Source organism: Tursiops truncatus, chromosome 6 (genome assembly GCF_011762595.2).
Source record: "Tursiops truncatus isolate mTurTru1 chromosome 6, mTurTru1.mat.Y, whole genome shotgun sequence".
Classification (NCBI taxonomy): Eukaryota; Metazoa; Chordata; class Mammalia; order Artiodactyla; family Delphinidae; genus Tursiops; species Tursiops truncatus.
Genome location: NC_047039.1, coordinates 10,050,002 through 10,063,789, shown reverse-complemented (window position 1 = coordinate 10,063,789; position 13,788 = coordinate 10,050,002). Strand labels below are relative to the sequence as shown.

Sequence of the window (13,788 nt, the reverse complement as noted above, 5' to 3'; positions counted from 1 at the left end):
TTTTTGTTGGGTCCTTTTCTTAGACCCCTCACTTCTCCTACTCCTGTAAGGAAGGCCTTGTTACTAGCTATGTCAATAACCAAGTGCACAAATCTGTCTAAATCAGGAATTAAGTACTAGGAAGCACATATAAACTACATCCTCCAGCAAGCTCCTGTCAGGGGTATTTTCAGCTCTATCTGTTTGATTCCTGTGCATATCTGAATTAGCTCAGAAAGAGAAATAATAATAGTAACTATAATAATAATAGCAATTACAATTTATTGTTTAGCATGTACACAATTTGTGTATATTGTCTCATTTAATCCTTAAAAAAAACCCTGTACAGAAGGTATCACTAACCCAATTTGATAAATGAAAAAATTTAGGCTCAAAGTAACTTACCCAAGTTCACGTCACTAAGAGGTGACAGAAACAAGATTTCTGTTTCATTCCAAAATGAAACCCTGAAACTCTATGTTATGCTGTGTTGCCTTCCTTCAAGGGTTATACCCTCTTCTGTGGGTAAAAAGGTGTTGATTTGCTTTTCAAAAGATTCTTCTTTAACAAAATACTAAAACCAAAACCTTTAAAGCCACACAAGTACATTTTACTCTGAATCAAGTGAAGATTAGGAAATTCCTCTACAAATCTATAACATTTTCCTAAATATACATTTTCATTTAACACACATTTCTTGCATAGGTGACTTTTCAGGGAGTTTGCTCTTTCTACATGTTTATTTTTAGTATATTCAAATTTCATATGATCCTTCACCTCTGGAATATTGGAGACAATTTCAAAGGTCACTCCACAGCCTGGAATAGAACTTCGATGTGACATCTTTTTTAGGAGACTCTGAGCAAAACCCTAGAGAAAAACAAAATAGAAGACATGGTTTCCCACCTCAAAAACTGAGTTTTCATTAACAAAGAGACAGCATAAACGACACCACATTCACTCTAACCAAAAAGGAAAAGAACATACTTCCAATATAAGTCAGAATCCAAATCACTACATATAAGTTCCTCAACTTTGTCTTAGTGCCCCAAACCAATTTATATGATGCCTGCCACGTGACAGGTCCCATACCGAATATATGAAAAGTACAAACCCTAAACTCTGGAACCACACTAGGCATCTGGTTCAGCTCTGCTACAAAAATAAGACTGTTGACTTCTACAAGATAAAATGACCTTCTAACAAAGATGTAAGGAAGGGCTGGTGACCCTTATCCTTTTTTTGCACTATGAATATTGACAAGTCCAGGCATTAATTCTTGACCAAAGCAGGATCGTTATGAAGAATGATTTAAGAGTGCATGGTCATTGTTTATGCTGACTGTGCTCTTTGCACGGTTAAGAATTGAACTGTTGAATTAATGCATAGATGACTCATTTGAAGATGTTGCTAAGACTGAACATCCTGTAGAGGTTAAAGAGAGCACGGATGAGGGCAGAATATAATTGGTGAATAAAGATAAGAATAAGAGAGAATATTAAACTGACACTGAACCTTTTTCCCTCATGCAAAAGCCAAGTAGGAAATAGGTAAAAGCCCCCAAACAGAATAGGAAAAAAACTGTTTGGTCTCAGAAGTACATATTTTCACAAACTTAGTAATAATTCAGCGATCTTTAGTTAACTTTTTAAAGGATTTTAGCCTCTTAGAATGCATTTATTTCATCCCTTCACTCTTGACTCCAGACTTATAAGGTGGCACAATGGTTAGGAATCTGCTTACCAATGCAAGGGACATGGTTCGAGCCCTGGTCTGGGAAGATCCCACATGCTGTGGAGCATCTAAGCCCATGCGCCACAACGACTGAGCCTGCACCCTAGAGTCCGCGAGCCACGACTACTGAGCCCACGTGCCACAACTACTGAAGCCCATGAGCCTACAGCCCATGCTCCACAACAAGAGAAGCCACTGCAATGAGAAGCCCACGCACAGCAACCAAGAGTAGCCCCCGCTCACTGCAACTAGAGAAAGCCTGCATGTGCAATGAAGACCCAATGCAGCCAAAAATCAATAAATAAAATACATTTATTTAAAAATAGACTTCCGAGAAAAGAGAGACCAAGAAAAGAGTGAATGGGAGACACGGCATATACATACATCTACAGCTACGCCATGACCTGTATGTACTGATGCTCGATCGCCAAGCTGAAGAGCTGCAATTTTAACAGCATCACTGCCGGTCTTCATTCAAAGATTGATATCAGTGTGACATTTAGAACTAAAGATTAATTTTTAGGGGTGGAGATTACATCCAGGACTCTGTCAACCGTGACTGTACTCTTCTAAATGAAAAGATTTATTTTCATCTGTCCTGGTTTTAGCCAGTGTATTGAGAAGAACCCCTAGAACCAACCTCCCAAATCGTATCATTGCAGAACCAACAGCAGAAATCCTTTATATTCTTATCTAGAAGTTTTCTACTAAACTGGTTCATACGGCACAAGGTCCTTCATAACCTAGCTGCAACTGTGTTGATGCCCACAGCCGTGGCCTCTGCAGCACACCCCATCACACTCTGCTTCTAACGGTCCCCAAGCTGCCACGCCCTTTCCTTCCTCACCACCTCTGCACGGATATTTCCTCCTCTCGGTGAAATAGCCAGCGACTCCTCTGCCTGCCAACCACCGCTGCCTGCAATGGAGCAGCTCACATGCCCCCTCCTCTTTGAAGCCTTCCCTGACTGCACTCTCACCCTCTGAGCTGCACCACCACAGTAGAGGAGTCGTCTGCTTATACACTCAGAGGCCAGTGGACATTGGCTCTTTAAGGATGCAGATTATTTCTTATTCATCTTTTTACCCCAAAGCTTGACAGAGTACTCTCTCCAAATACACAATCAATGAACCAGCAGAGAGGACTGAAAGAAAAGAAAGGCACGGAAAACGAAATGGTGAACAGCACAAACAACAGCTCATCTGTGGTGAACATTCTCATCTTGCAGGACCCAGATGAAGAGTCAAAGACAAAAACAGTGAGCTTCGCCTTGACAGGGCCCTATGGCACCCAAAGGAAGGGCTGTGAGCTGTGCCTCTGCAGTAACAAAGATTCAGGGTAACAATTCAGGGTCGTCTAGGAGGAAGTCAGGCTGACGGGTTCCGGGATTATAGGACAGCAATAGTCAACTGAAAGAGAAAAGCTCAGAGCTTCACAGAGCCTGGGGGGACAGGAGGCCAGAGCAATCCTTCCACAGCCCCGCCCTCGTGTCTGACCCAAAGTCATTTCTTCAACTAGGATCAATGACTCACCTGCCGGCCGTGAACACTGACACAAATGCGCTTGCGTAATACCAACTGCATGTCGGCCGGATGGCTGAGCTGGACCGTCACCCGCACGATGAGAAACACTCGCTCATCCGCGGGCGTGCCTTTACTCAGCTGAGGGCAGTTGTGCACTGCGGAGTCCCAGGAGGCTTCCGCTTTCACCTGCAGAGAAGACAGAACAGTCACCCCCTCCTCCTAAAACACAAAACCCCACAAGGAAACGTCTTGGCTTGGGCTGAAGTGGAGCAGGCCACTCAATGAGTGCAGCTCTGCTAAGAGAACTGCCCTGGGAGACCATGGGAATCCCAGGATGTGGCCTCCGGCACCGACTCGAGGGAGTACAGAGCAGGCTGTTCCTGGCCGACAGCTAAAATTTATTTATTTTGAAAAATACTCAAACATAAAAGTTGCAAATTGAGTACAATGAACTCCTGTATTTCTTTCAGGTAGATTCACCACCTGTTAACATTTTGCCCTTTTCCCTCTCTCTCACACAAACACACACAGTATTGCTGTTGTTTTTTGGGTTTTTTTACCGAACCACTTTACAGTAAGTTATAGACAGGTAACTCTGCATCTCTAAATACTTCAGCAAGTATCTTCTAAGAGCAAGGACATCCTATAACTTAACCATAGGACAATTATCATATTCAGGAATTTAACATCAATACAATACTACTATATAATACAGAGTCCATATTCAAATGTTTCAACTGTTCTGACCCAGGATCAAAACTGCATTTAGCTGTCCTGTTCTTTTAGTCTACTTTCATCTAGGCTGGTTCCCCAGGCTTTCTTTGTCATTCACGGCACTGACTTATTAAAGACGGGTGCAGGTCCACTGTTTTACAGAATGCACCGCAGTTCAAGTTTTGCATCTTCAGAATACCACTCACTATGTGATGATGTGTCCTTCAGAGTATCACGTCGGCTTTCCTTCCTTAATATATTTTATAATTTTTCCAATATGCTCAAAATTAGAAAATAAGCCCCCGGTGTATACCCATCACTCAGATTCAAACATTATCACGTGGCTTCATCTATTCTTTTCCTCCCTTATTAAGAAGTCTTCACTAAAGCATTTCGAAGTCAGTCCCAAACACAGTGCCATTTTACCTCTATGTACTTCAGGAGCATTTCCCCAGAGAGTAGACCACTGCTGACCTGAACTATGAATTACTAACAAAGATCCTTCACCAGGAAAAGAAGTAAAACAGTGAATGGATGTGATCTGATTGGTCTACTCCTTCTGGAAGTGGTTCCCTTCTTTCTGGAAATCATACTGAAAGGTTTTCATTTATAGTTCTTGAGAAACGTAAGCACTGAAATGATTACCTTGCTGATTGTTTTCAAAGGCTCATGGAAAGGTTAAAGAAACTACTTTTCATCCAGTCTTCCCGAGTTATGCTTTATTTACCTCTCCATCATGCTGTTTGACAATCTGCAGTTCAAAGAACTCGTCCTCTTCTTCTCCAGTCAGGGTAGCATCCCATCCACCAGCTTCTGGGTCATCAAGATTATCCTGAGAGCTGAAATCATCAGCTAAAAGCAGAGAAGTTCCATTCAATATGGAGATCATTTTAAAGGATAACCCCTACCAGCTAAATTTCAATGTGCTTAGTAGCAGAATTCTCCTGCCTCAAATTTCATTTGCTGGTTGGCTCTGAAATCTTACATCACACAGATGATGACCATTAAACAGTTCACGGATCTTAGAGATGGAAAACGCCTCAAGAAATTATCTAAATCCAATCTCCTACCTCCGTGCCTTATTTGACATGGAAGGCAACCGAAGCCAAGAAACCCAAGAGGTTACACCGGGTCAGCCCATAAATGTTAATGACAGGATTAGAACCCCAATTCCCTGTCTTTTAGTGCACTGAAGAAATGAGAGTGAGAGTGATTCCAATCATCCCACAGTTAAGAAACTGAAGGGCTGCCCTGTGGCCCTTTGGTTGTTCATTTCCAAGCCTGACCCTCCCAACTCCCTATGCATCTTAAGCTTGCAAGTAAACATCAAACGTATTTCTTCTAGTACGTGGGCTTGTGTGGACCAAGAACGGGCATAGGCTGAACAGGGTGCTGCTCCTGTCTTGGAATATCCATACTAATAGGTCTTCTTGAAGCTTATTCTCTTCCACTTTCTAACCCTCCTACACACACACACCCCTCACCTATCTAGGAACCTCAGGTAAGAACAAGACAGAGTCGCCCTCAGTCTCCAAGGCTCAAGAGAACAAGGAAGGATAGAGTGCTGTGGCAATACATTAAAACCCCGACAGGTGGATGTACGGTGCCAGTGGCTAAGTGCTCTTCTCTGACTCCGTGTGGATATGAAAAACTCTCACAGGTCCAAGTAAGCCAAGCAGCACAGGACGCTAGATACCTGAGATGCTGTAACATACTTTCAGGGCAGAAGAAAACCACTGAGGACATCCAAGCTTGTCTATTTAGGATGGTTCATTTTAATACACAGTTCTTCTGCAGATGTCTTTGGAATTTAAATGCTGACTTTCAAACTTATTTTTAGCTCTTTAATCTACCTTTTCATTTTTATTTCCCTCCTCAGACAGAATATTTGTAAAATGTAGCCACATCCAAAATATTTTACATGAGGAGGAAAAAAATGACAGTTATTTAAAAAACAAAAAAGGCGACGCAGTGATGAATGGCACAAGAACTCACAGATAAAGTGAGAAATTCATTAGGTAATGCTAAGAAGACACCAGATAAAAGCAACATGCTACATAAGCATCACTAGTTATTAGTCCTTTCTGGAGAGGAGTCCTCCTGAGAATTAAAGAAGAAAATACCTTAAGTGTGGAAAACATTACTGCCATCCTAAACTGATGGGAGACAAAGCACACAAAGCAGTATGGGTTGTAGAACGAAATGTGAGAACACATCACGATGAGACATACCTATCACTGTTAAAAAAAAGTACTATTCTTACAGGAAATTCATTCTTTGCCAAGGATTAGAGTCCTTTGGCACACATAAAACAGACCCAAACCTTAGGCTTACAGAATTGCCTAACTGCATACTTTGTTAGAATCTAAGTGTTACTTGGACACTAATTTGTCAGAGTTGCCTTCGGAAGGCGGCACCTCTTAACTTACCATTTAAGTCAAGGAATATAACGGGAATGTGTGTTTCCATCCCAGGAACCGGCGTCCTAAAACATAACGAACAACAGCATCTCAAATAAAGCAGCCTTTCTCAGCGGCATGTGCTTCACGACTCAGCCTTCATACATGCAGAGCAATTACAGGTCAACCAATGATAATTCTGGGTACTGGGTTAGCTATAATTTCACATCAGAGATGCCACAAGGACTTAACTGCCACTGCTGCTTCTTTTCTCTGGTGCTTCCATGCATAATTATCATACGCTCTGATATCAGAACTTAGTCTTAGAAAACACATATACCTGTTCATCACTGAAGTTGAAGCTCCCTTGCTTAAACGTACTTTCTTATAAAGTTATATACCTAAGGGCCCCATGTGGCTTAATTTACTATTTTTAATTTCTATAAAGTGGCAGAGAACATTTGCTGACAGTTCAGTTTAATCTAGTACCAAAATCAAAAACACCTGGTGATGCAATTTTATTATGACTGAATAGTCTTTTAAGGGAATGACCCAAGTAATTAACATATTAACTATTTTTTTAAATGCTAAGTGCAATGGTACTAAATATTGATTTAGATTCTCAGAAATCTTAATTAGTTGGGCCAAAAACAATATTACTTAATAAAACAGTTTTAGGTCACAGTTATTCCAACTCATGAAAATAATTTAACACCTCCTCTAATTAAAACAACTTTTTTCCCCACACGCTACGGTAAGTCATCCATTAATCAAAGCAGAGGCAACACTCATAGAGAAAGAGGGCAGCTCCGTGAGCACAGAAAACTTCAGAAGACACAGGGCAGCACCCATACCATTCTGCCGGGGCCCCTGGGATCCCACTGCCGGCTGAGGGGACCATGACTGCGTTCCTCTCCTCAGTCAGAGTCAACCTCATCTCTAGTAGTTGAGCTTCACGGTCAGCATCATCCTCTGTTTTATCTAGAACATCAAGAATGAGGATCAAATACGGGGGTCCCACTTCTTGCCTGCTGTTTACGCTTTGTCCTACGTTATCCACAGGATGTTCCCATATTCCATGTATTGGTTGAGGAGGGTTCACTAGCAACTTATTACTTCCCTAATTCGTGATAAAAAGCTCACGATAAAAAACTAACTATAAGCTAGCGAGGCTGGTGTGCTCTCACAGAGACGCCGTCTGCAGTTCATGGAAGGCCTGCGGTGGAACAGCACAGGGATGATCTCTTCGAGAGTCAGAGGGCTCGCGTGCCTCTGGACCAGAAATCAAGAAATGTGAGCATCTTCCTTTAGTTATTTTTGAGGGACAATGTTTACTGCACATACTCTATTTCCTCTTTGTTGGGGGGGAAGGGAGACCTATGCAAAGACATCCTTACAAGTGGATAACTGTCCTTTGGAAAGGATGTGACACAAATAAGCACCATTCCTATGTTCTCGCCATTCCCACTACTGATGTGTTCGTTTACTTTTATTTCATGTAACTGCAAATGGGAATTAACAGCACACTGATTTGGGGTGGGGGGGAATATTAGAAGTTGCTTTTCATACCATGTTTACTGACAAGCTTTTGCAGTTGTTGATCTAAGTACTCCTGACGCTTTGTTAACACATTTAGCCATTTTCTACGTAGTCTCTCTAAATCCCGATCCTAGAAGCAAACAAGGGGATTACAGTAAATATAACATCAAGACAATATATCTGAAACCGATACTCTATCTTACACCTTACTCTAATATGCTTCAAAAATGTAAAGTATTATACCCTAACATTTTTATTACCACTACTAGTTGAATCCAACCATTATTCAGAATAGAAACTTTCAGAAATTAAAGCATTACTGTACTAGAGTAACACCATTTCTGAAAGGGCACTCTGATAATCCAGAACCAGTTTTTCCCTTATTTTATTTTTATTTTTTTGCGGCACGCAGGCCTCTCACTGCTGTGGCCTCTCCCGATGCAGAGCACAGGCTCCGGACGCGCAGGCTCAGCGGCCATGGCCCACGGACCCAGCCGCTCCGCGGCACGTGGGATCCTCCCGGACCGGGGCAGGAACCCGCATCCCCCGCATCGGCAGGCGGACCCCCAACCACTGCGCCACCAGGGAAGCCCCAGAACCAGTTTTATTTCTATTGGCTCAAAGGGTAGAACTCCAAGCACTCATGCAGCCAATATCTTCTACAAGGTCTCTTTGCTGGATAAAAATCACAAATACTACTCGATAATCCTCAAATTTATATCCCTTAGAACCATCGGAAGAACTCTTCAGATTTCTTAACTACAGCCTTCAACATGTTTCACCAGCATCTACAAATCATGTAAATGCTTCTCTCCCTAGTTTCTGTTGGGTTTCTTTTTTTTTGGCGGGGGGGGGGGGGGGGTGGGTGGTGGTGGTGGTGGCAGACGGGATGTTACCAACAGACTAACAACTCTACCAGTCAACACCTGACTGTGCTCCCATCTTACCTCATTTCCTTCTGTAATAAAGTTACGTGACTGGGTAGATCAGAGGAATGCTGAGCATATTGGGAGTATCTGGATTTCACTAAGGCACTTAACCAAATAGCTCATGACATTCTTGTGGACAAGAAGGAGAAATGCGCAATGGATCTACTTGGAAGAAATTATAGAAGACTGAAATATCAAATCCAAAGAATAGTGATTAATGGAATAACGTCAGCTTAAAAGAATTCCCTACGGTTGTGCCACAGGACTCTGTATTTAACCCTCAATACTTTTATCAGCAACTTATAGGAAAGCAGACATTTTTATCCAATTAGAATGAAGCCAAACCAGGAGGGTGACTGCACTGGCTGACATAATCAGGATCCGAAGAGCTCTGACAGTGCTAAACGATGACTAACCAGACTCACAAAATAAAATTTATCAGACGTAAACAAAATCTTGCAGGAGATTAGGGAAAGGGGGGTGGGGGGAAAAACAAAACAAAACCTGTATGACTCCAGGAAGTAGGGAAAGGAGACCTGGCTTAAAGTATGGAAAATACCTAAGGGGCGTGGCTTGACTGAAGCCAAGTCTGCAACAGCTCTTCCAGGGAAAAAGGAGAGAGCAAGTGCAAGGAAGAGGACCTGAAGAATGGATCTGCAGGGGCCTGGATGGGCAGCTCCAGGTTTGGAAAAGGATAACAGTCACAAATGATTGTTCCCTTCTGTTTTAACTTCAGACAAAGCAATATCTGAATCAAAACTAATTGTGTAGTTACTAAGTAACAGCATGGCAAGACTCAGGAATGTGTAATTTAGTACTTTAATCGAGCTTATTTGACTAGGATAACCCGTGCTTCATTACCTGGTAACTGTCCATGTCCTCCTCTTCCTCCTAAGAGAAAAAATATATTATGCAGAGCCGAAACAATCATTTATCCAAGAATCAGACTACGCTAAAGAAGTTTGAATCTTTTCCCATACTTTATATTTTCTACTTTAATGAATACGCTTTTTCATCTCCCACCCACGCTCACCCTCACTCTCGGTTTTACAGTTTTCAGGTAGTTGGAGTGAAACCTTGAGCTTCTCATAGGAAAGTGAAGAACCTCATTTGACCTTTTCAGGGAGCTAGTACAATACTCTCCCCCTGCTGGGTTTATAGTCCCACTCCCCAGGGGAAATCAAACACCTGCTGGCAAATAGTCTTTATGAGCCAGCAGGGGGTTTCTGCAGAGGGGTGGGGGGGCGGAAATCAGGCACTGAGGAACTCCCGGAGGCTGAGATGTTTTAACCCTCACTTTGCCGTGTACCAGGGAAAACCAACAAGCTGGTGCAGTGGTTCCACGCAAATGCAATACAATTAAAAAAAAAAAAAAGAAAAGAAAAGAAAAGAAAAAAAGATATCCAAGAAAATAAAATACTGAAAGAATTGTTTGTGGAAGGCAGTTTTCTGCCAGGTTCCAAAAGACTCTCTTGTCTGGTTGGGTCTGTCAACAGAGACTTACATGGATGGTTTCATGCGTCTTGGCCGATCTCGGCGCCCTGACTTTTACACATCCAATGCCAACAGACAATATACATTCTTCCATCAGCGGTAAAGTCCCAGACTCCTGCACAGACTTCACTTCCACTTGGACTCGCCGGGACTGCCCCTGTATCACAGACAATTTTAAGAGTTTCTCAAAATCGGTTTGATTCCCAAAAATTTGGTTTAGAGAGACCCCTACAGGCTGATGATGAGAAAAGCATTTATCTTTAGAGATGCTATCTCACCGTATCTTACATGTTTAGTAGTAAATTACAAATTCAAAAACTAATCAGGAACAAATATATGGCTTAGATATTTTTTCCAACAAAAAAAACTTTAAAACAATCTAACAAAGGAAATGCAAAAGGCTAGACAATATAAAATGTTCCACTTACTAATAAGCAAATTAAAATAAGCATGAAACACCTTTATTTTCACTTACTAAGCTAGCAATTATCTTTTAAAAAGGCAATTTACAATATTGCCCAAAGTTTACAAAAAAGGCAACTACATACACTGTTGGTGGGAATATAAATCGGTAAAGCTTTCTGCAGGGCAATTTGCCTTAAAAAATAAGAATCCCTTGACCCAGCAATTCAACTTTCTAGGAACCTGTTTTAAGTAATCATATATGTACATAAAGAATCTTACAGCAATGTTAAGAATAACAAGAAATTAGAAGCAAATTAAATGTATAGCATTGATAACTGCTTAAACTATAGTATATTAATGAAATATTTACATGGTCATTAAAATATTGCTATAGAAAAACATACATGATATATAAGTTAAAGAGTACAGTGACAGATGTTAACTAGACTTCTTTTACAAAAGCAGATTACCAAAGCCAGTATATATAGTAGGATCCACTTTAAAAAATAAGCAATCAGAATAATAAGAATGATTACACTATCCTGAATTCACTGCTCTCATCCCAAAATAAAATAATTTTAAGCCAAGTTGCAAAATGAAGAATTGATCAGAAAGAAACTGTTCCTTCTTTAAGCATGTTTTCACAATAAACACTATGTGACTTTGAATATTTACAATGAAGTAATTTTTAAAAGAAAATTCTCAGTATCCCCAATCACTGACTTCAAAGTTGGTTTATAAATTCTAGGAATGTAAAATAGAATTTGAAAAACAGAATCTCAACATGTAATTTCAAGTCAGTTACCCTTCCCCTCTTCTATTGGATTTTAATTCCCAAGAGCTTTGTATCATCAGGAAAATCAGCTTAGGCAATGATTGATTCTATCAAGCTAGATTTAAAGAGATGGGTTGCAGATGTCTTTAATATTTTCCGAGGACTATGCATCAGATATTTTGTGCAAAGAAGAAAACATTTTAATTGTCTGAAATAGTTTAGTCATTTCAATTAGCTACCTTTGGTTTTCACTCTTCCTGAGACAGGAAGTGACCTATTCTGAATGTGCACCCAAACGTGAAGGGTGAAGTACCTATACTTTGGGGGAGAATACAGGATAAAGAGAGAGAAAAATGGAGGGAAAAGATCCAGGAATGGCTTAATGCTTCACAGAAAAGCTTTGAACAGCTTTACCAATACATAAACTATTAGTGAACTTCTTGTAACTGCCGATATTTGACTATTTTTAACTACAAAACTAGCAAATGCATGCAGTTAATCTAATCAGTTCTCCTCTGCTATTTTCCTGTTGGAGAACAATAGGTTCCCATTTTGAATTCTAATAAGTCTACCATCCAAGGTCCTCCATGAACTAGCTGCCCCAAGCCTCTATAACCTCTTCTGTTACTGCTTCTAGCTCTTCCTACAAGTTACTGATACTTTCTACCCAAACTTACCTAATTCCACCCTCTATCTTTATTCCTGCCATTTATATATGAAGAACCCTTCCAACATGATTCTTTCACCACCCAGGTCAAGACGCACATCCTTCAAAAAAGCCTTTCCTGATATACCCAAGATATCTTTGAACACTTTTAGTAAAGGTTGCCAGAAGTGTGAAAAACACTTAAATATTCAATTTATACTAAACCACAGAAAATTATCTGGTCTTGCCTTCCGGGAGATGAAGAATTTCTAAGGCATCCAAAGAGGATATATATAGTTTTAACAGATGTTCAGGAAAAGATGTTCTTCACACCCTTATGAATCCTATTTTATGTATATATCTCACACTATATTTTAAACTAATTTCCTTTTGCTTTTAGTGCCTTGTCTATACATGAATGGATTTGCTAAAATTCATTTGCTAGGGTCAGAGAACAAGTGCTTATCATTTTCCTCCTCCTAAGACATTCAGAAACTTATTTAAGCAAACTTTTTCCTTTAACCTTTTCTCATATTTTGCTTTGAATGATTTCAACATTCATTTTCTTGAGCCATTCTAATATTTTACTACTGTTTTAAAGTATGGAAACTATCACAGGCAATAATATTCTACTAAATGTTGACTTCATGTAAAGAATAGCAAACGAGTATTTCTAAGTCTTACATGTAAATTCTATTAAGATACTCTCATCTTTAACTTGCAGCACAGATACTACAGATCACATCTGTCTGGGGTTAAGTGACAAGTCCCACACGTGTCTCTGCTGTATTGGTTTCTGGCAGGTATTCACATCTACCTAGCTGCATTTACTTAACGTGTCCTATTTACCTAACGTGTTAAGTAAGATAGAAAAGATATTTGGTCTTTGTCCTCAGTTCCTGGCACAGAGCTCCTAAAACTCTTGGAATTTCCTTAATGATAAAGGTGATAGGTGCGTCTTTTAACCATGTGACTTTTCATTTGGTCACTCTAGGCAGATCCCTAGGTGGCTTCAGGATTGGGGCTGGTCGCCAGGAAGACCAAGCCTTGATCAGAAGGTCGGAACTTTCAGCCCTACACCAAAACCTCAGGGAGTGAGAAAAAAGGGGCTGGAGATGGGGTTAATCACCAAAGGCCAGTGCTGTCATCCACCACGCCTACGTAAAAACCTACTAACGATGGGGTTAGAGCTTCCTGGCTGGTGAACACGTCAGGTGCTGGGAAGCTGGCGCAGCAAAGGGCACACGGCAGCTCCTCATCCTTCCTCCACACCTTACCCCGTGCAGCTCTTCCGCTTGGCTGTTCCTGAGTTGTATCTTTTACAGTAAACTGGTAACAGTAAGCAAAGGGCTTTCCTGAGTTTTGTGAGCCATTCCAGCAAACTATGAAACCTGAGAGTTGTGGGAACCCTCAACTGTAGCCAAGTAGGACAGAAATGTGGGTGACCTGGGGCCCTGATACTTGCAGCTGGTGTCTGAAGTGAGGGCAGTCCTGTGTAAGTCTGGGCCCTTAAACCTGTGGAGTGTGATGCTCGCTCTGGGTAGTTAGGGTCCAAACTGAACTGAATTACAAGACACCCAGTTGGTGCCTGCAGAGAAGCAGAGAACTGGTGGGCATCAGAGGGAAAAACACTTCTCATCTCCCATGTATC

General features: G+C 41.0%; 1 protein-coding gene across 6 annotated transcripts in view; it reads right to left on the bottom strand.

Annotated features, from left to right (window-relative positions):
- KIF13B (kinesin family member 13B) overlaps positions 1-13,788 on the bottom strand; it is a 187,153-nt gene that overhangs the window by 51,775 nt on the left and 121,590 nt on the right. For all 6 annotated transcript variants that reach the window (XM_019941373.3, XM_073805779.1, XM_019941375.3 and 3 more), the window contains exons 25-32: positions 10,322-10,468; positions 9,679-9,708; positions 7,919-8,018; positions 7,204-7,330; positions 6,380-6,435; positions 4,678-4,802; positions 3,246-3,422; positions 757-849 (exon numbers count right to left, since the gene is read on the bottom strand). In XM_019941373.3, the coding sequence (XP_019796932.2) occupies positions 757-849; positions 3,246-3,422; positions 4,678-4,802; positions 6,380-6,435; positions 7,204-7,330; positions 7,919-8,018; positions 9,679-9,708; positions 10,322-10,468 (855 nt within the window). The remainder of the gene's footprint in view (positions 1-756; positions 850-3,245; positions 3,423-4,677; positions 4,803-6,379; positions 6,436-7,203; positions 7,331-7,918; positions 8,019-9,678; positions 9,709-10,321; positions 10,469-13,788) is intronic.